This window comes from Chroicocephalus ridibundus, chromosome 5 (assembly GCF_963924245.1).
Source record: "Chroicocephalus ridibundus chromosome 5, bChrRid1.1, whole genome shotgun sequence".
Lineage (NCBI taxonomy): Eukaryota > Metazoa > Chordata > Aves > Charadriiformes > Laridae > Chroicocephalus > Chroicocephalus ridibundus.
The window spans coordinates 31,210,747-31,232,577 of record NC_086288.1 but is presented as its reverse complement, the minus strand read 5'-3'; the positions used below and the strand labels follow the sequence as shown (position 1 = coordinate 31,232,577).

The following is a 21,831-nucleotide window of genomic DNA, read 5'->3' as shown; positions in this document are numbered from 1 at the left end:
ACTCTCTGGCCTTTTTCCGTGAAATCAGTAATACAGGCTCTGTGAGGCATTTGTTGAAAGAGGTAATGATAAATTTAGATATGGAAGAATTATTGTTTGTTTCTTTTCTCAGAAGAATTGCTCCTCTCTCCAGAAGAATTGCTCCTCTCTTAGTGGGCAATAAATTACTTCTTAAATTTTGCCCGCTGTTTTTATGCCAGCTGTAGTCATTGAGTTAGAACAAGCCTGGCCTGTATGGGCAGTCTGAAAAAGTTACCACATTTGATTCACTGAAAAAAACGAGACCCTTCAAATTACAAGTACCAGCAACTTAATCCAGCAACCGGACAGGATTTTATATGGTATGAGGGTGTGAGACGCTTGAAGATCTCCTCCCACGGCAATTGAACCTGAGGTTGAGAGGTGTCAGCTCTGAATTGCCAAAATCTTTTTTGTGTCTGGGGTGGCATATTTTTGTTAAGAAGCACATAGTGTTACTCCCTGCATGAAGTACACCAAATTTGTCATGTGACTGAGAACAATTTAACTGATCACTTTCTTTGTGTTTTTGTTTCCTACAAATTGCTTCATTTATTTGTATGGCCAGAGGTATTTGTTTTATACTTGTAACTTTTAATTTAAAGCATTAAACATAGGATGATTAATTAAAGATAAAGATGAGAAAACTGAAAGTGACTTAATCATTATGTTGTAACAAACCAGTAGCAAAAGTGGAGACAAGAATGCTTTAGCCTCTTCTAGCCATACCAGTGCGTAGCTATAAAAATTATTGGTAGTAACAGCCAATGTTATTCTGTGCCTGTTGCTGAGGCGTGTTTCATGCCAGTGAGCATTTGAGGACTGGAACATAAAGTTGAAAAAATTCTTTCACCATGATGGAAACCAGTCTTGTCATCATCATTGTCATCATGCTGCCTATGCCTTGTTTTCCCCTTGGGGGTTTTTATTAGAGGAAGCCTTCAGCAGCCTCTGATTAAGCTGCAGAAAGTTAAATCATACAAAGCAGAAAAAGAGCAAAGCTGTCAAGGTCTCAGACCAGGAAATCCAGGGAAAGCCTGCGCCTCTCTGTGAGGAGCTGCACTTTGGAAGTCTGATGTGCTTTATCTGCACTGCAGCTTCCTAAGGAGTACAGTGGCACAGATCTGATTTTGACTGCATTACCAATTTACAAACAGCCTAATTAAAAACTTCTTGAAGCTGACATGACCGTACTGTTTGTACTGCTTTAGGACCCTGGTCAAATTTTTTTTTCCTCCCCTATATTAGTTATGTAAAGCAAAATGTTAATAGGAAGATATCAGAAAGTCAAGAAAATGATGACTCTCATCAAATGCTAGGCAAAACTTTCTTGCTGCTGCTTTTGAGTCTCCAATGCTAGTGTTAAATCAAATGTCCATTGAATTCAATAGTTTAATGAGACTGCCAGAAAGACAATGAGCTTGAAAAATAGCCGGTTGACCCAGGTCCAAAAGTTTTCTGATCAAAAAGTTTCTAAAGCACTGTTGGTTTACTTCCCAGAACCTGAAGTAGCCTTGGGATTTGGCAGTCACTCGGCAGTCATGCGTGAGCAGTGGTGCTTCCTGCGCTCTGGGCCAAGTCTAGATAAATGGAAAAGCTTGCATTTTGGAAAGTTGAAACATTTCTTAGAATATTATTCTTCTTACCTGTGAATTTGAATAGCGTGTGAATATATATATAAGGGAGTGAAACTTTTCTTCCCTTTTTCGGATAACGGGGGGAGTTTGATATATTATCTGGATTGTATGACATGCTTCATGGCGTTTATTTCAAATCTTCTTTTGGAAATTGACTTAATCTTGCTCCTCTTGTCCCAGTGTTAAGAATGGGAAAAAATAATTTTCACTGCGTTCCTTCTACTATGGTTTCCTTATGGCTCCAAATCTGGTACTGTACAGGCAGCCTCCCTGACCCAGTGACACCCAAGTCCATCCTACCTCAGTCCACTGTGTAATCTGTGTCATTTTTTCCTTCATAAACACTCATTATCTCATTGTTTGGGTGCCACAAATAATGTTACTTGTCTCTATTTACACTTTTGTTTATCAAACACAGAATATGCCCCACACCTGTTGCTTCCCTTTGAAAAGCACATCTCTCCAACATGCACAGTTTATGATGCTAACTTGCAGGCATTCTTTAATTATAAAAGGGTATGTGATGATCTGTCAAGGGACAGTTGTCTCTAAATGGATTAAAAGAAGCTTACATGGTTTTAAAATGGACTGTGCCCTTCATGTGCTGAAAATAGTTCAAGTTAGCTTGAACTGGCTAAATAGTGTGTTTAGTACCTACGAAGGTGACTGCTTAGTTTCTCGATTTCAGATAGTAACTTTTGCACCTCTGTGAATGTGGGATGTAAAGAATAGAAAAAAACCCCAAGGTAAATGTGTGACCTGACCAGTGTTGTTAGATAAACAGTTCCTAAGCATCATCCCACAGGAAAAAATGAGCCACTGTTTAAATAAAACCTGTCCCCTGCCATGCAAGATCATCTCTCAGCTGTTCAGAATCAAAATTGCAGTGTCCTGACTCATCAATAGGGCACTTCCCACCTTCCTCTAGTAAAGAGTGGAATGAGAATAAATTAATGATTGGCTGTTTGGGAAATAAATGTCTTCCTTAAAGATAGTGGTAATATCATGGAAGTGTAACAGCATGGGAAAGATGGGATTTTTGGTAATGCTGGGAAAAGCGGGCAGGTTTTCAGGTATACAGAATTTTCTAGAGGTCTGCAAGAAAGATAGATACAATTTGAGAGCCACCACTGCAAGTTTAACTAGATATAGATCTGTTACACCACCTAATAGAAAGGTAAGTGGTAACTGCGGAGTCAAGTGTCTATTAATAGCTGAATTCCCCAGCTGTGCTGTTTTGGGAACTTTTTTTCGCCCAGTTTTTGAAAAATTACTGCCTTTGAAAAATAGCAGGGTATTGTCAGTAGAAAGTCATGTCTGTGGCACAGAACCACAAAACCCCATGAGGTAATAAAAACACATTTTGTGCCTGTCAAATGTTGTTCACTTACTTTCGTCTTGCCTCATAGCCGAAGTAAGGTTTGCAGCATTATGAAAAACCTCAACAGGTTTTGTGACTGTCAGATGTTTTGCATCTGTTTTGCATCAGTGATTAGTTGCCCACAAAAGCAGTTAATTGCTTCGTATGCTGTGAGCATGCTGTGAATGTTATCCCCTAAGTATTTTCAGCTGAGAAGGGTAAAAGCTACTTTTTCTAAAGCTAGACTGTGGGAAGGGAAACGTCTTTAGCTGGATCGGTTGGAGTCAGATGGGATTATTAATTTTTTTCTTCTTTCACAGTTGTTGCAAGTGACAGAAGAATTACAGCACTCTGTTTTTTATGCACCTTTACTTAATTAGTGTTAGAGTTTCCAGTATAATTGGTTCCTTGTCTACTTTATTGACTACAGGAATTAACAATTTGAGATCATTGCTGCTTTTCAGTCTTTCCTGCCTAGCTCTTGTGGTAAACAAAATAATCTCCAGCTACAACTCTTACTCTGGCAGTTGCTCTTTCACTTCCCTTTCCCTTAAAGGTGTGGTGAGAACTGTTGGCCAGGCTAACTTGAGGCCTTCTAGATGTAAGACTTATTTCAAATAAAAGTTTTTTGATATCTAAAGCTATGTTAGGCAGGCGTGTCGAGACAGAAATAACTTTTCTCAACACGTTAGACCTGCAATGCATGCTGCTAAGCCAGTGACCTTAAATACATAAACATACAAACAATACACGGAAATGATAAAGGGCCACAAAGGTGAGGACCTGTAGTGGAGAAGTTAACTTCTGGCAAGTGCATGTTCATTAAATTGATCCTGTAATAATTCTGTAGTGTGGCTTACAGTGCTTCAACTCTGCTATCTGCAGCCACTACTACCTGTGGCGATGTCCCCTGTGGGGACAGGCTGGGGGAGCCCCTCTAAACACACTGGCTGCAATGAAGACTGGCTTCAGTGTGCCTGTGGTGGAAAGGCACAAGGTAGTCCTTGTGGCAGCTTGCCAGCCAGGCCCTGGGCTTGTGCACCTCGAGGGTGGATGCTTGTGTCTCACTGCTGGGGCAGGGTAGGAGGGAGGAAAGAGATGCCTGAGGGGCTGGATGGGAAAGAAAACTTGCTGGTTTGGTGGTGGGTTGTGCTTTGGAGTCAGACAAATGCTTTAATGGTATTCCTGACCTTAATTGGAAAGAATTAAAACCATAGTGTATCCTATTAAAAGCAACATAGTTCATCCCTGTTAATATATTTAGCCTCACTTATCTTTATTGGTTCTGCCATGTCCCTGGCTTTCCTGGACCAGCCCCAGGCCCAGCGATTTTCCTGACAGCCACATGTTTACAGCAGGCTCTTTGCATGTCCATGCAGTTGAGATGATGTACAACTGCAAACAGCACAGATGGAAATTCAGAAATTGTAGTGTTATGTTGCTCATATTGTTCCCATATCATTGTAAGTCAATAAGAAGCAGGAGGTGCGTGAGGAAGCAGCTGGGATTTGGCCAAAGACACCAGGGCTTCTGGGGCCTGGGTGGGTGGCACCTCTTCCCATGCTGATGTGACCCAGTGAAGGACATGTCTCTTCTTTATTGCCGCCTGACACCTTGGAAAAAGGTTTTTGTCTCATTTGGTTAACTATACTTCCACTACATTTCTCAGTTTTTCTTGAAGCCGTGGATGGGTAAGCTGCTTCGTAGAGGAGCTTAGCTCCCATCATAAGTAAAATATAATACTCTAATGGCTCTCTAAATTGCCAAATTCTTCATTTGAGAGTAAAAATGTTGATATAAATGCTCATTCCTAACCATGCACTTAAGGGAAAAAAAATAAAAATCCCAAATAAGGATATGTTGGGGACTGGGGAGCTGTGTGTCATGAATTTCCAGCTAAAATAGATATGACTGCACTTTCAAGCTTATTTGGGCTGTGTTTTAGACAAAGGAGGTAATTTAAACGTTAGTCACCATATTGTGGGAAGCACTGGAAAAAATAATTTAGTGTTTAGTTTTGAATCTCCTAAATTATAACCTAGATTTGATGACAGACTGAAGTCAGCATGAAGTTGAGCTTTTTTTTTTTTTTTTTTTTTTTGTTGAGGGCTTTGGAGGACTGACTAGGTCTGCGAGTCATTTAAACCTACGCTTTTCATTAAGGGGGCTTTTTTTTAAAAGGGGGCTTGCTGTGTTAGAATTAGTATCTAATAAGCACTTCTAAAGAAATCAAATGTGTATGTTCCGCTTTATTAAAAGCACGGGTCTAATTGTTTTGTCTTATTTGCACTTAACAGTTATGTGGATACTGTTACTTGGCAAGGCAGCTTTAGGAAAGCTTAAAGAAAAGAAAAAAATCAGTTTATAACAAGGCATAACTGACAGAAATGACTACCGTCACTGAGGGTGATGTGTAAGGAGGTCTTATATACAAGCCATTAGTTTTCCTATCGTTTGTGAGTAACCAAACAGTGGCAATGTGGGATTCCTGCCTACCGAACCCAGTCATTTAGACCTGCTGAGCTACCACTTGTATCTAGGACAGCCGTCAGTGATCTGCCATACAGGATCGCAAGGCACCGGCCATACTTAGTACTGGGGGTGCTTTACCTGTTTGGGCTCTGACCAGGGAGTCATGGGCAGGTACGGGCAGATGTACCCCCTAGTCCAGTGATGGTCATACACATGGGCTCTCCAGGTTTCTAAATTTGCCTTTACGGGAGTGAGAAGTGTGTTTTTAAAAGTCCCTGGCAGTCGGAAGGTAAGTGAGATAAATTCCAAGGATTTTTTTTCTTAGCTTTCTGTTTGGTTTTTGGTTTTGCTTTAATAGAATAAAATATTATCTGCCTGCACTTAAACTCTCTTTACAAATGCATTCGGTAGGGTTGCCACAGACCACAGGAATGAGACTATGACCAGTGGTTGCCTTTGGGAGGTCTTGAAAACAACTAATTCTATGTGGGTAGGAATACCAAAGCAGAGGGCAGCTTGTTTCTCTCCTAAAATGTCAGCACTGTTTATTTTAACACAAAATTATGAAATCCCAAACCTTATTTAAATTTAAGAGGGGGGACCTATGTTTTATTTGGCCAACTCAAATAGCCAGTAAAGCAAGAACATAATTTTTCTTGCTTTTACCTGACCTAGTGTTTGATTGTAATTAACATTTTCATATTTGTCATGATTTGATATGTTCGACTAAATAAAACCTAACAAACTAAACTAGACCAAAGAGAACTTTTAGTCTTAAGAAATAAAATGTTGTTGACAGCCAGCTGTTCGTATGTTAGCAAGCACCATGACCAGAGTATAGATTTGAAAACATTACTGTATTTATTAAGGAGACAAAAAAGTAATCTCCTTTTTTCAGTGACTGCGTCAGATTCTAGTTCTCATTGAGTAGTACTTAGTGATAATTTTGCTACCTCTGCTTTGCCGTGCATTGGGATGTGTGCAAGTTTGCAGTCTCGAGGCCGCATGTCCTTGTGACAGCAAGATTGCTGAAGCACTGAGTTACCGGCTGGTGTTGCCCAGGGCAGTGTGTATGTTTCTACAAAACTGTGGGAAATGTAGTTATATATGTAAGGCAAGCATTTCTGATGGTGTAGAAGTTGCAACAACAAGCAAGCTTAAGAATGTTTTTGCTTTTCTATTGTTGTGAGCCAGAGCAAGGATGGTAAGAAATGAATTATGGCTGTGACAGAGGAAGGGCTTGGGTCTAAGCAAAAAAGAAATGTATTTGGATTGCTCCTTTTTTTCTGTGCTTTAAATTACATCTGCATTTGTTTTCTTTCTGATAACCCCTAGTGAAAGTCATGGCTTATTATATATATTAAAGGTTTTCTGCTTGTCATCTTTTTTCATGAGTTGGCTAATTTATGAAAAGCAAATGCATTTAGCTTTCTGCCCTGTCAGCTGACTGCTCTCTAGAAATAAAATGAAGCAAATTAGCAACTGCAGACTACAGTGGCAAAACCGCTAAAACATCAGGTTTTCGGAAGGAAGATCTGACCAGTGGCTTTTCAGGGATGTAATATCTGCTGCCAAAACTGTATCCTGATTGATGAGCTAGGAAAAAGGAGTTAGTTTTGAAAATGAGAGGGGTAGGAAAAATTCCTTCCTTTCTTCCTTCCTCCTCTTAGAAAGGTTCAGTTCAGAACAACAAATACAGTTTTGTGGAAAGTCTTCCAGCCTTGACTTTATTTTAGCAATGAAGGTTTTGCAGCCTCTTCTTTTTGTATCTCATGCTAGAGTTTATGAGCAATCCTTTCAGTTACAGAGATACAAGAACACCAAATGCAATACCTATGTTAAAACTGGTATTGTGTGCTCCCCTTATTTACAGAGGCGCCCATAATCACAGTTACCTTCTTGCGATCTTTCCATTGAATTCAGCACTGGCTTTTTAAGTTATGAATATAATATAGTGCATTTACTAAGAAGCAGAAGGACTGGAGATGGTGGGACTTTAAATGGAGTTCAGAGGAGAGACAAACGTGAAATGTCTTTTGCATTTTAGGTTCAATGAAGCTTTAGGGATTTATTGGCTGAGGGTATGGGCTTCTGTTGTGTGGTTATACACACAGGACAGCTGAGACTTGTCCAAAAACATCCTGCTTTGCATTGAATTTACTTCCATAATGCTAATTGAGATTACAGTGTTTTTGTTGATGATTGGCTTTTGGAGATGATGTATCAAATTGTACTCATTGCAGAAGCATGAAATACTGTAGCTTTATCTTTAATAATGGGTTTTTCCAGTTATTGGCAATTATAGAGGGGCTCTGTTGAATTGCTTGTGTCTTTTTTTTTTTTTTTTTAATGGGTGAAATACTTGGAAAGGGAATGAATAAAAGGAGAATTTGAAGAATGAATAGTTTTTTCTGGGCATGTTGCTCACAACGAAGAGCAGACTAATTCATTTTCCTAATAAGGCTGCACTGGAAGTTGGAATGTTTTGAATTGCATTAAATGTCATGAAAGTATTCATTGGAGAGGAACGGCTTGTGGTATGTTTAGAGAGCAAATTTGATCATGTTTGGTCGAAATGAACTGTTTACACAGTCTAAATATAGCGCACTTTTTTTTTCCTGAAAGATTAAACAACTTTGATGTAGAAATCTGTGCAAAAACTTTGTGCGCTTTCATTTTCAGTATTAGGCTGTCAGTAAGTGATGGCTGCTGCCCCTATTTTTTGTTGTCTATAATAATTCATATGAAGCTTGAAACTGTAACTGTTTGCCAAGGTCTTTTGTGTGTATTGTTTATAATAAGCGTTTATACCGAGCTTTTATGTCTCTGTATGCTATTGAAAATATTGCATAAACTAATATACCGAACTACTAGTTTTAAATCATTCAGAAAATATCCTGCTTCAAGCCATCCTGCTTTTCTAGTAAGTAGCAACAGGGCAAGTGTGTCATCTCATTTTGAAAGCCTTTATCATCAGTTATTCATACATTCAACATGACCAAACCAGCATGAAATCCTAATATGTTTAATTGCTAGGTGACAAGCGAAGTGCTAACAGCTAAGAAAATGTACAAGATTCTGCAGTTTAGGGGGTTTTTTTGTTGTGGTTTTTTTTTTTTTTTTTTTTTTTTTGCTATGCAATTTGGTGGTATCTATCAAAATCTTAAGGGAAATTGCCCTGAAGGAAGTATTTTCTTAAATGTGTGTGTTGGATGTGTTTTGCTTTTCAGCTTGAAGGGTGCATTTCCTTTTGTACTGTCTTGTCTAACCACCATGCATTTTTCACATTCAGATCTTGGTGGCTCAGTTTGCTGGGTGAGCATTTTCTTTATACGATACAGGATAAATCACAGATTTTTAGCTTGATTATGGTCTGTAGTCAACAAGGCCAAGTTAAACTGTTTGAAGTATGTCTGGGACACACAAATTTATGTCCTTGTTTCAAGTATGTTTGGGTGAAATAAAGTAATGTTATGCTGTCTGACTCCAATATTAAAAGAGCATTGGGAACATTTCAGTTATCAAGCCTTTTTTTCACCCTTTTTTCTTTTCCTTCCTTTTCTGTGATATTTTTGAAGATGAGTTTTGAGGAGTATGTCATCCAATCATCTGGAAATAGTGGTTTGGAATAATTTTTTCTCAGTACTATATTGAATGCAGAGCAAGCTTATCCATTGCAAACTCAAATTTGATTATTTTGTAAAAACAAACAAGCAAAAAATGAAGTATATTCCTTTTATGAGACTGAAATGTCAAGATCCAGCATTAGCAAAGAGGTTTTTTTCTCAAGCATGAAATATGGTAGTTGAATAACGAATGTCGTTGTACTTCTTAGTGCTAGCTCAGCTTAACAAATAAACAAAACATTACAAGTTGTTTTATTTAAAAAATGTATCCGTAAGATACGGAGCAAGATGCATGCTTCCTTCTAACTCTGGTCTTAAAAAAGAAAGGCTTCCATATGTATTGGCATTTTTTTTTCCTTCTTGTTGCTTTTGTTGCTGCAAATTGACAACTCTGCAATTAGGAGTGATTAATGATGCACCCCGGCGCTTTGGAGGGCTGGAGGTCAGTCTTCTCATAGGCTGCACGCTCTGTGGGAAAGGGGAAAATGGACCTGTTCCTCAGAGCGGACAAAACCCCCTCTCTGTTGAGAATTACTGTTGATGTGGACATAATGCGATGCACAAACGGTGAAGGCAAAGTGCAGAAGATGATCTTTTCATACAATGTTTGTATTTGTGCTTGTTTGGGGTTTTTTTCCCCTTTTTTTCCTCTGCCAACATAGCATGTGGATTATAGCATCTCCCTTTTTGTAAGTTAGTTACTGAACCTGCAGCAGGATTGCTGTTGCTGGAATCTGATGAGCACTGAGGGCCAATTGGCTTTGGGGGAAGGAGTAAACATTTTGAATGTAATTAATAAAAAGAAAAAAGGGATGGGGGAAATAAAAAGGCGGGGGGGGGGGAGATAAAAAAGGACTTGTTAAATGGACCAAGTGTGCCTAATTCAAATCTATCTCTTCATGTTTTCCTAGTAAAAATAGAAAAGATGGTTTATACAATAGAGGTGTTTTAAATTGTAGCCTCCGTTAGTTGATCTCCAGTTAGACAAACCTCATTGCCTCCAGGCAAATTATCTTTTGGAAATTAGAATCCAGCTTCCGTTCTTCAAAACCAAATTTAGGTGATTTGTCAGAAATCGGGGTTGTGTGAGTTCAGGCAGGATAACGATTGCTGGTTCTTGGAACATTAAGGTGCCATCTTTTCCTAAGCAGCTACCAAATATGGCCAGAAATGTTTTGAAATGTGGCAGAAGACACTTTTCTACCAAAACAGCATGAAAAGACTCAAGCGTATCAGCAGCAATGTCTGCAGACAAAAGTTAGTGTGTCAGATTTTTTGATGGGTGTTTTTGTTTGTGGTTTGTTTTTTTTTTTTTAGTTTTGTGGGTGTTTGTATGTTTGCATATAAGTATATGCAAATTCAAAAAAACCCAATCAAGCAAGATGCCTTTACCTGTAACGTGTTGTCAGTTCACTTTAGGTATAACAAAATCTGTCAATTCTTTATCTTCTTCATCCTTTCCATTGTGATACTTCCTTTCCATCCCACCACCCCATTGTAGTTTCAATGCACCCATTGTTTGGAAGAATTTTTTTTGCCATCTACTGTGGAGTTCAAGTGACATTAACCTTATCTTTGAAGACCAAAGACTGTGCAAAAAGTTTCTGTATTATTTAACTTCCTAAGTCCTTCAGAAGGATTTTTGTTGTTGTTGTTCTACAAGGAAGCTTTCTGTTTTAAGCCTGAATAAAGGCTGCACGCTGTTTAAAATGCGATTCGTCTGACCAGAGCTTTTCAGTTATGTGACATAGTTTCTTATGAAAGGATGGAAAATAATAAGCAAATTGGAGCTAAAGTCTCCTAACTGCTGATATGGTATATGAATTTACAAATGAAATAGTACTTGATGATAGATGCTAAAGTTCCTAATGTCATATCTGGATAAATTCATCCAGCTTGTTTTTGCCTTTTCCTTGTATTAACAACAATGTTGTAGGTTTAACTTGAATGCTTCTTGTTTCCTTTAGAGGAAACAAAATAAAATATTTTATATATCTGTGGGTGGACCTGGTGAGTTGGAAGAGGGAAATGCTTAAACATTAAAGAACTTGGTTTTTATGACTATGTGTATGTTTTTCTTCTTCCAGAGTGGCTTCTGTACAAAAACCTGATCTTATTCATGTACCAAAGGTATGTTCATCATCGCAACCAAGAAACGTAGCATGTGATACTAATTGTTACCCATCTGTCAAACCCTGTTATTGATAAGCACTGTCATTCAAACTCTCCTTTCAATATAACATGCTTGGTTTCCATGTTTTACATTAAGAGTATTGCAGCGTTTGAATCTTTGAGTGATTTTATTTTTTCCCCTAAAAAAGAATTGAGAGACTTGGCAAATGATTATCCGCCAAAAAAAAAAAAGAATAAATGTTATCTTCCAACCCAAATTTTTTTAGAAATATATTGATGAAGTTTTTCCTGTATCCCTAAGAAAGAAACAGTAGTAGGGTTTTTGGTGGTGGGGTTGGTTGTTTGGGTTTTTTTAATGGGCACTGAGATCTTCCTTTGTATTTAGAAGAAGCTTATCTAAATATTAGAAGCTTATCTAAATACAGAGAACGATTCCCCTCACTTTCCTTAGAGCCCTGGGGAATTATTTGTTCTCGAGTTCTTCTAATGTTGTGTTCTCAAGCAATAGTTTCAAACCCCCCTTTTTGATAAGAAGGCTGTTTGCAATCCTGAAAATGCTTACAAATGGCCTTTACTTGAAAATCCTCTCCAGTGGACATAAATAATTTGTAGCATATTACTGTTGTGCTGGCCATGATTTGAAAGGCCACAGTTTGAGAACCACTCTGTTAAAACATAGCTTCTGGGGGAGGCGGGGGGAAGGGTTTTTTGAGTGTTTTGATCTGACAAGGCTATATGAAGATATTGGGACACATTGATGGAGCGCAACTGGAAAAACTCACTGAGTCCCAAAGCACAGGCCTCTGATAAATGAGCTCCAGGGCTCCGGCTCTGCTCTTAAGGGCCGTATCAACAGATCAATATATACAGTGTGTGTGTGCACATGCCGTTTGTGTATGGGGAATGTGCATATCTCAAATTGGGTTTGAGAGGTGGAATGTGGATTTTTATAAAAAGCACTGATTTTTTCCACATGAGTTATCCCGTGGGTTTTGCAATAGAGTGGTTCTTCAGTTTGTCTTGAATTTGATTTGTGGGGTGTCTTTTTTGGATATGATGAGAGGAGTTAGCATCGTGGGATTTAATATGGATTGTGCATGCTTGGATCATTCCCTTTCTTTTCCTAAAATGCATGACTTGTTTTTTTCCCCATACATTTAATGGCTGCAGTCTCAGTAAAGCTTGCATCTGCGCTTCTTGATTTCACGCTAGGTGGATTATCTCCCCTGAGAGCAGTGGAAATACCTGCTGAGGAATGTGCATGCGTTTGGTGTGGTTTTGTGTGTTTCTTTTTTGTTTTTCATCTCGCTTAGGGAGAACCTACAGAAGTAGTTAAGCCTGTGCCCATTGCCTCTGCTGTTGCACCCAAAGTCACTGCCACGGCGAGCGTGGCTTACAATAAGACACCGAGGCCGTTTGGAGCCGTAACCACCTCCAAAGTCACCTCCATCCCATCACCGTCCTCCGCCTTCACCCCGGCTCAGGTGGCGGCTGCCACCCCGGCCCCGTTTGCTGCTCCCGGACTGCATGTTAATGCCAAACCTAACGCTGAGCAGCGGTCACCCGTGCCGAGCGCTGCTAAACCTGCAGTTAATGTCCCACGGCAGCCCGCCGCCCACAATGCCGCCCCGAGCGACGGCGCCCAGGATGTAGCTGAGGGGCCGCGACGAGGATTCAGAGAAAACCAGGGGGAGAGTAAACAGCAAAATGGGTAGGTGGGATTTTTTTTTGCTGTGAGGGTCTTTCCTCACAGGAAAAAAGCTGGGCTTGTTTAAGGGCTAATTAAAACACAGCATGGAGGAGTTGTTTAATCCTCAGAAGGGAATCTCTGAGGAAGGACTCGCATCTTTAAAGGGATGCTTTGAAGGGCCAAGCCAGACTTTCGGTGATGACTTTTCTTGGGAATGACATATCAGTTTAGAGAGTGTCATGGCTAAATTGAATTGGGACCATGAATACAACCCTTTACACGAAGGGTTGTATCACAATGTGTTCTGGACCTTACAACAAGCCCGGTATTAATTTCGATGTCCGTGTCTCACTGTGTATTTTGACTCCCGATAAAGTGACTGAAAGCAGCAGGCACTCAAAAATGCAGAGTGATCTGTCAAGAAGGGTTGGCGGGTGCTGCGATGGCCGGGAGCGAGATGCTCTGAAAGACCAACTGTAGCCCCGGCAGGACCAGTGAAAAAAGGTCCCTGAAGGGAGGCAAAGGGACAGATTTCACATTACTACTCTGCCCAACACATAAGAAACTTTAAGATGCGTTCAAGAAAGCTGGCAAGGTTGTGCAGATTTTTTGCAGCGTTATAGTGTAAATACCTCAACTTTAAATGTTACCTTTACCCTAAAAAAGCAACACAGATTTAAAATTCGAATCATTTTTATATTCAAATAATCGTTTATGTTAATGTGGATGTTGGACACCCAAGATTTAAGCTCTGTAAGGCTACATAAAAGGCTTATGCTATATCTGGTGTAGCATCTAGACTAGTAAACAACAGATAAGTAAATTAAACTGAGCCCAGCAGCAATCCTGGGCACCCGGGCCTGCACTGCTGCCCTGTTTCAGGGGCACGCTTTTGGCTGGGGCTGCCTTGGGCTATCCCAGAAATTCCTGGGCAGGGCTCGGGACCTGCAGCGCCCCAGGGACGGGTTCCCAGTGGCTGCTGTGCCGGGGGGAGAGGAGGAGGCTGGCTGCGAGTGGTCCCATGCCAGTTGGCCTCTGTGCCCGGCTGCACTGTCTGGCAGATTGAATTAAGTAATAAAAAGGTCAGGAGAAGGAACTGTAGGTTTCTCTTCAATATTTAGAACCTAAAACCTGTGCTTAAAACCTAAAAGCTGTGGTTACAGCTTTTTCTCATCCCTCAAAGGAACGGGGCTGGTGGACTAGACCCTAGTGCGTCTCTCCTCTGATATTCTTTCAGTATATAAGGTATATGAAGAACCCCACAGAAAGATAAACATCCACGTCAACTAAAATATAGAATAAATTGCAGTTTCAGTTGAGCTTCTCATGGGGGGAAAAAAAATTCTTTAAGTACCTATTCCGTATATATTGCAGTACGAATATTTTCCATATGTGGACTCATATAATGTAGTCCATATGCATTTTATATCACACCGTTGTCGCGGTAACTTCCAGCCCTTTCTTAAACAGCTGATGGCAGAAGTCCACGCTGCATAGAAGTGGCATGAAATAGGGAGATCCCAAGGACTTGCTCAAAGCTGGTAGACTTGTTGAATATGCTTTGGCAAGCCATCTCTTATCTTTCCAGGAATGCTGTTTTAGCAAATAGCAGTGTAAAGAGTATTCAAAAGCTGCAATTAGTACTGAAAAAGAGAAACAATACCATCAAAATTAAGTCTCCTGGAAGGAAGTGCTGCAGGCGTAGAGTACGTACTTGGTAATCGAGGGAGGATGACTGGCTGAGAGCTGTTACGTGCCCTACCTTACAGATAGGGGATGAATAATACCGACTGAAGAGTATCACAGCTGACAAGTGAAGAAATCCCTGTCTTGCTGCCAGCCTTGCAGATCTAGTTTGGAAAAGCTTGAAAACGTTTAGAGCTGTAAAAACCTACTTTGTTTTGCCATCTTTCTTACAATAGTGCGTTTGGGCTGTCTTAACTCTCTTGTGGTCACAAGGCAGAAAATAAAAACAAGCAAACAAAACCCCCTAAAGTGATTATACTGGTCTGCTGCTACACTACTTACTTAGTTCTACTTAGAAGAATTACATTTCTACAACGATGCTCAGCTATCTCCCCATTTAAAATGGAATCAATAACATTTATGAAATATCAGAAACATTGACATTTGGAATCATTGATCAGTCTGAAATAAATTCCATTTTGCTTCTGTGTTTTGTATTATTCATTTTCTCCAAAAAGAAAAAAAGGCAACTTGTATCTTGTTCATAGATAACATTGCTGAGCAAATGCAGTTCTTCAGACATGCACTTTGTACTCAGAATTTCCTCCCTTCCTCCTGGCTCCCCTCAAATCACATTCAGGATATAAACTATTTGCCTTCACTTCAGGATGGGGAAGGAAGTTTTGTTTCACTTGTTTAGTCCTGGCTTAGAAAGGAAGCAATTTGCCATCACTAGACTGTGTGCAATTACACTTCTATCAAGACCTTCTTGCCAACTCTTGCATGAAAATGTGCCTGCTGCTTAAAACAGGTAAGATATCCACAGGCTTTACTCAGTTTAAGCTCAACTGGGCTAAATTTTTCCCTCATAGGTTCTCTTGATGGTTGTAAGTTTGACTTACATATATATGGCTTTACCAGAACTTGGATCTGGAAACTCCTGTAATATTTCAAGAAGCAAAGAATGTATTAACACATCAAATACTTTTTTTCCCTTGCAGATAACAACAGTGACAAAGTTAGTATCAACAGCACTGGAGCTGAATTATGGTCGATTTTCCTGTTGGAATAACCAGCATGTATTCTTGTTTTGCAAAATTATAGCTCTTACAGAGTTTTATATTTAAATTTTGCAAAACAGCTTCAGCTTTTCTTAGTAACTTCTTAGTGTAGTAAATGGTTTTGTCTGCATTGGACATGATGTGATCTTGCTTTTCATTGTGTTACTTTTTGCAGCTTTTTTTTATTCCATAAAACTTCTGTGTGGTGTTGGTGTGTATTGATAAATTCTTGGTGCACCTATGGCTTACTGGTGTTGGTAAAACAACTAGTAAATGGTGAAATACAGCTTAAAAGTAAAAACGGTTTGAGGACTATGGAATGAGGAGCCAGATACTGAATTTAAACAACAACAAAAAAGACTAACATCCATATACTGTGATTTGTACATATTAGGGATGATAAATACGATTGAGGCTTTATTGGCTTGTCTTTTTCTCCCCGTGCCTCAAGGCGGAGTTAATGGAGAGCCTGTCTCATTGCCTTTTCCTTTGTCTCTGGCACCACCTTGTTGCCTCAATGGGTCATTACTGGTAGATTCTTAAGGCTTAAAAGAGGGAGCAGTAGGATCCACAAGAGAAGTCAGCAGGGTATTTTGTTAATAATACCGCTTTCAACGAATGCAAAAGACTACTTATTTCACTGTGGTAGTTGCTAGAATGCAGTCAACTGCATGTAAATAATTACATTTCCATGTAGTTCCACACCTTTAATTACCGCTTTAATTTTCAGATTTTATTTTTGCTATTAACTGCTATGCTTTACTTCATTTTTCTCTATACTTCTTGTACTCCATTCTGGAAATACCACTGTCTTTATTTCTGTACCTCTCCCTCTTTTAGTAAGTTTGATATGCGATACATGTACTTCACTAATACTGTGTGTCAGTAAATTCAAACTTTCAATATAATTTTGAACGATACCTTTCACACCATTCTTTCAGGTATTAAGTATTCTTTTAAGCTTAAGTATTTACTAATGTATTCTGTTGAATGGGCCTAATTCTTACTTGTTGACAACTAATAATTTACATCATTCTCATTCATATTTTCCACCTTTCTTCACCAGAAATACTTTGGACATTAAAAGTACAGTGGGCGAGTAGTTGGGGTTTTTTTTTTGTTTGTTTGGTTTGGTTTTTTTAGTTTTTTCATTAGAATATGTCTTAGGAGCTAGTTTTGCACAGTTAATATCGTGTAAATGATGTAAAAATAAATGTACGTTTAAAAGGTCTAAAAGATTAATGCTTTGGGATAACAAATGTAGAATTTAGGAGTAACATATGTAGTATGAGTCTTCTGTTCCCCTTTCCTAAACTGATCAGTGCCATTACATGTTCTTTACATCAGTTACTGAAAGCAAAGCTTTAAAATCCTGCATTCTCGCAAGCCTGCAGGGATTGATAATAGCATGTAGGTTACTGTGGGGAAAATTTCCCAATGGAACGATCATCCCACTTTTTTGACTTCCAGAGCCGGTAGCAGGCATCAGTATCTCCACATCATGCTCCAGAACATCGCTACCTACGCTTTCAAACGGCCTGGTTCTGATCCAGGCTTTGCCAGGCTCAAAAGGCTTGGCAAGTACTGGGTGGCCCTTGTACACAGCTAGTGCTTTGCCTCTTGTGAACCAAGGGGAGAATTTGTCAGACAATTCGACTTGTCCAAACTAAGTAGACTTCCCTGCTTTACCAAAACAAATTCCTCTCTCATCCCTGTAAGGAAATCGCTGTGAGTTTAATTTAAGTATGGGAGTTCTGTGCTGCCGTTTTGGTAAGTAGACAGAGAATATCAGTCTATTAGTTGGATTTCAGTCCCCACAAAACTAATTCAATAGAATAATTAGCTGCACTTCTGTTTCAACTTTCTGACTTTATTTCTTTTCTTTTTTTCCCATTTCCTGTTTGTGCTGGGAAAACTTCCTCTTGCTGTCTTACTCTGTCACCTCCAAGGAAAAACCCACCTAAACGGTAAAGGTTTAAACGTGTAAATGTCTTGATAATACTGTCTCTTACTCTTTCAAATGTTCCAGCTGTGAAACAAGGAAAAACGTTTTAGTTGGGTTAGAGTAATTATAAAGCTGTATTTGGTTCAGAGAAATGAATCTGTGTTCAGGTGTGCTCATAGTGCTCACTGTTGCACATCTGCGTCCAAACGCAGAAGGTGCCTTTAAAAGCTGTGAAAAGTCACAGTCCTGCCCATGTCTTCGTAGCTACCCAAACCAAGGTGGTCTTCAGAGCTTCTCACTCTCTGCTCTCTCCTCTCCTTGACACAGCCCCCCGCGGAAGCACATCGTGGATACCTATACGGAGTTTTACCACACACCCACCCACAGCGATGCCAGCAAGAAGCGACTGATTGAAGACACCGAAGACTGGCATCCCCGGACAGGCACCACCCAGTCCCGCTCGTTCCGCATCCTTGCTCAAATCACCGGCACTGATCATAGTGAGTAGCTTGGTGTAAACAAAATAAAAGTAATGGCCTTAGACAGATAGATGTCTTTGAAAGCTGGGGGCAGGGGGGAATAGTAAAAGGATTCAGTCACATCTCTTGCATTTTCCCTCTTGGATAAGAAGTCCAGTAGGCAGAATTTTGGTGAGTTTTTTAAAAGAAAAAAAATTAAGAAGACTATAGGAAAATATTTTTGTAAAATTCCTGCAATTGCGAAGTAGCTCAGGATACATTCATTACTGGACATTATTCCTGACTGAGTTGAATATTAATACATTCTAGATAAACCTTTAAATTTCCATTTCTACTCACAAAGACGGTGGCATATATGTATTTCTTGTTTCTTTCCCCTTTTGTATCACCAAAATGGCAATGTTCATGTTCAAATTTAACATTCCAGAAAAATTGAGGTGTTTTCAGGCACATAGAAAATCTTTGACAGGCATACAAAGTTATGTGATCTGCAATGATTTAACCAATCAGAAGCATAAATCCACAGGTCCTCAGTTTATTGCCAGATCATGCTTCCATCCTCTGCTCAAGCTATATACATGTGTTTACGTGTACTGTGGACTGGAAGAGATGATGCAGAGAAAGTCATTCCCAGTCATATAATTTTATGATAAAACTTCAATTTCATATCATGCTGTCAGTTAGAATTCATTGGCTGAGATCTGTAATGTTGTGTAAAAGCTGTTAGAAGTGCCATTGTGAGATTTGAGCTCAGTCATGTTCTGACTGAGGCAGCTAATGTAGAGCTGTTTCATTTTTCTGTTTTTCACAGCTAGTGCTACAATAAAGAAGGCAGTGAGGATAATCTGACCCCCTCCCTGGGGGCAGATTTGACTAAATCAGCTATCAGTTTTCTGGCAGAATTATTCTAGAAGCCAATGATGACATCTACCCAAATAAGGATTATTGTCCATGTGTGATAAATACTCTGAACTTGGACAGTTACCTGGTTGTTTTGTGGTCCTACGTTGCTGTAGTCTGTTAATGGATCATTGCCTATCTTTGGATTCTCTTAATTAATCCTTGTAAGGGCAGAATATGAGACCTGAACATCAAATAACACATCATCTAGTACTGATGAATTAATGATATTGACAAATACTGTAAGAAAGTAACTGCAACTGGATTTGCCAAACTTAAAATCAGGGCTGGGAATTTACATTATCCCATGTGCAGCCCTCTAGCCACCTCAATGGGTCAGAGCCTGGCTGCAAATAGATGCTTGGATTATCACCTGATACAGACCCACTGGATGTTCGTCCAAAAGAAATGCCTCCCAACTTCCATTCATCTTCCCCGTCTCAACTCACCTTTCTCAATGACAACGTGGAGGGTGGGCCAAGGGAAAGGGCAGAGCCTTTCAGCAATCTGGCTGGCAAAGGGGCTCTTGAAGTTTACAGACATATCTCATTTCCATTGGGATGTATTTAGAATCGAGGACTCCTAACGAGCCTTGTTGTAATTTCCTGCTGTGGTGAATACATTGGCACAGGGGAGAATCTCAGTGTACGGTGGTACAGTGCCTTTGAAAATAAAAATTTTCTGGTTTCTTGCAGTGAAAGAACCAGAACATGAACCTGCAAAGAAGACTAAGTGAGTTGATGTTTTACCTTTTTATTACTTTAATAGTCTGCATGTCTTAACTGACAGTGTTTGGTGCGTTTGTGTGACATCTGGGTGTTTTTAAAATGTTGCTTCTTTTTTGGCCTTCTACTTCAGCATGTAAAAATCAAGATCTTTTTCTGCATAGACCAACCTTTCTAAATCTGTTGGTGCAGTCTAGTATTAATGTTTGTGCAGGAGTTTGAGATTTTCCGTAAACTTGGACTGATTTGGTTTTCTGTACGAGGTCAGCTTGTCGAAGTGTTTTCCTAAATCTAACCAGGCATTTTTGATTTGCGAGTGTGGATCAGATTACAAGGCATATCTGGAAAGTATTACTGTTCTGGACTGCGAATGAGGGTCACCCATCTCCTTGCTTTGGGATAAGCGTTGCTTGAAATGAGGACCAACCAGTGGCTAAATCTAATGGTTCCTGCAGTCGGTAGGAGTTTTTCTGCTGATTTTGTCTAACACTGGCTCCAAGTTTTTGACAGAGAGGAAGGCAACGGGCAGATAGGAATAGTGCATGGAGATTGCATGCTCGCTTGTGAAACTGCTTAAGACAAACTTTCTTTCTTTCTTTCTTATTTTTCTTCTGTCACTTCTTTCCACAGGGAAAAGGTTCCTATCCACGTCTTTAGCCCCAAATATACAAAATTACGTGACTGGCACCATGAAGTCTCAGCACGTGTTCTTAATGTCCAGTGATTTTACCCAAGTTGCAAAAGCAAAATACAAACACTTCCTTCCTTTCTTCTTTTCCATCTGCTTTGGGAAAAAAAAAAAAAAAAAAGGAGAAAGAAAACATTTCACTGGCCTTACTGCAAGAGAGATTCTAGCCTTTTCTATACTTTTCTAACACTTTCCTACTGATGTATAAAAAATGAGATGAAAATGTTTTTGTGCTAATCACTAGTTGACAAAAAAAATACATATTTAAAACAGAACAACTTGGGTGACGGAATCTCCCATCATGGGGGAGGAGATGGCTGTTGCAGTTCTTTTTTTGCCTTAAAGGAGTCATTTGCATCGCTGAGTTTGAGTTACTATAGGTTCTTAGAAAGCAGAAAATTATGAACAAAAGAATAAGAAATTGTATTACTTTGATTTTGGGGCTGGGGGAAGAAGATGAAGAGGGACTGTATACACTTATTGCAAACTATCGTACTTACCAGGATAATTATCTTGGATTTCACTAGACTTCCAGCAGGTGAATTTTAGAGTGGTTGTAAATGTTTTACAAAGTAGAACAAGAAGACAGACTGCTTTTGAGCAAAGAAAAAAAAAATAAAAAAAATTTCCGATGTTGTGAATCGAAGTGCAAGCTCAATATAAAGGTTCTGCTGCTTAAACTAGTCATATGTTCATATTGTGAAAAACTTAGAAAAAATGGAGCAGAATGTTGCTGTGTATCTGTAAGAGCTTCAACGCATCCTCTAACCAGAACAAGATAAGACAGTAGTATTTATTTATTACAGAGTGAAGCTCATAGGCTTTCTTGTGTTTATAAAAGCTTCATGGCCCTATGGTTCTCCTGTAAAATAATGTATTATAGTAGCTACACATTCATTAATTTATGCTTTCTGAAGCTTGAAGAGTATTTTAATAAAAGTTGCTTTTATCTTAGCTCTGTCTGTTTTTCTTTTGAGTCTCTCTGACTCCTTGAATAGTCTTCTCATGCACCGAGCTGTAATTTCATTGCACCTTCACAGATGATAGTAAAAGAAACAATTAAATCCCTGATGCATAGTGGAAACAATCTGAATTGTACAACACTATCACAGTAACAGAGTTCCCAATCATGTTAAAAATGGGGTATGTGGTTGTGCTGTCAAAATTGACAGGAGATTTACAGAAATCAATAAAATGATCTGACCCTTTGTGGGGCTACAGGAGTAAGAATTGTGCTAAATAAAACTTGCTCTCGGCTTTTGCAACGCTTTATTGAATCAGAGAAGTTTCAAACCTTCAAAGGTGAATTGTGAAGCACATATAAAAGCCCAGTCTTTTATAATTGCTTAATGAGAACCATTGCAATTGACTCATAGTTTGTGCAGCTGACCTACATGCTTTTCTGATGGAA

The 21,831-nt window shown here is 39.3% G+C and overlaps 1 protein-coding gene across 17 annotated transcripts in view; it reads left to right on the top strand.

The window, feature by feature from the left end:
* Positions 1 to 21,831, top strand: part of PDLIM5 (PDZ and LIM domain 5) — a 129,267-nt gene that overhangs the window by 61,474 nt on the left and 45,962 nt on the right. For 5 of the 17 annotated variants that reach the window (XM_063337366.1, XM_063337370.1, XM_063337363.1 and 2 more), the window contains exons 4-8: positions 11,201 to 11,243; positions 12,560 to 12,957; positions 17,633 to 17,650; positions 17,956 to 18,128; positions 19,703 to 19,739. In XM_063337366.1, the coding sequence (XP_063193436.1) occupies positions 11,201 to 11,243; positions 12,560 to 12,957; positions 17,633 to 17,650; positions 17,956 to 18,128; positions 19,703 to 19,739 (669 nt within the window). Of the gene's footprint in view, positions 1 to 11,200; positions 11,244 to 12,559; positions 12,958 to 15,623; positions 15,641 to 17,632; positions 17,651 to 17,955; positions 18,129 to 19,702; positions 19,740 to 20,362; positions 21,375 to 21,831 lie in introns of those variants that run through there. The other 12 variants (XM_063337374.1, XM_063337369.1, XM_063337368.1 and 9 more) reach the window with 9 other exon arrangements.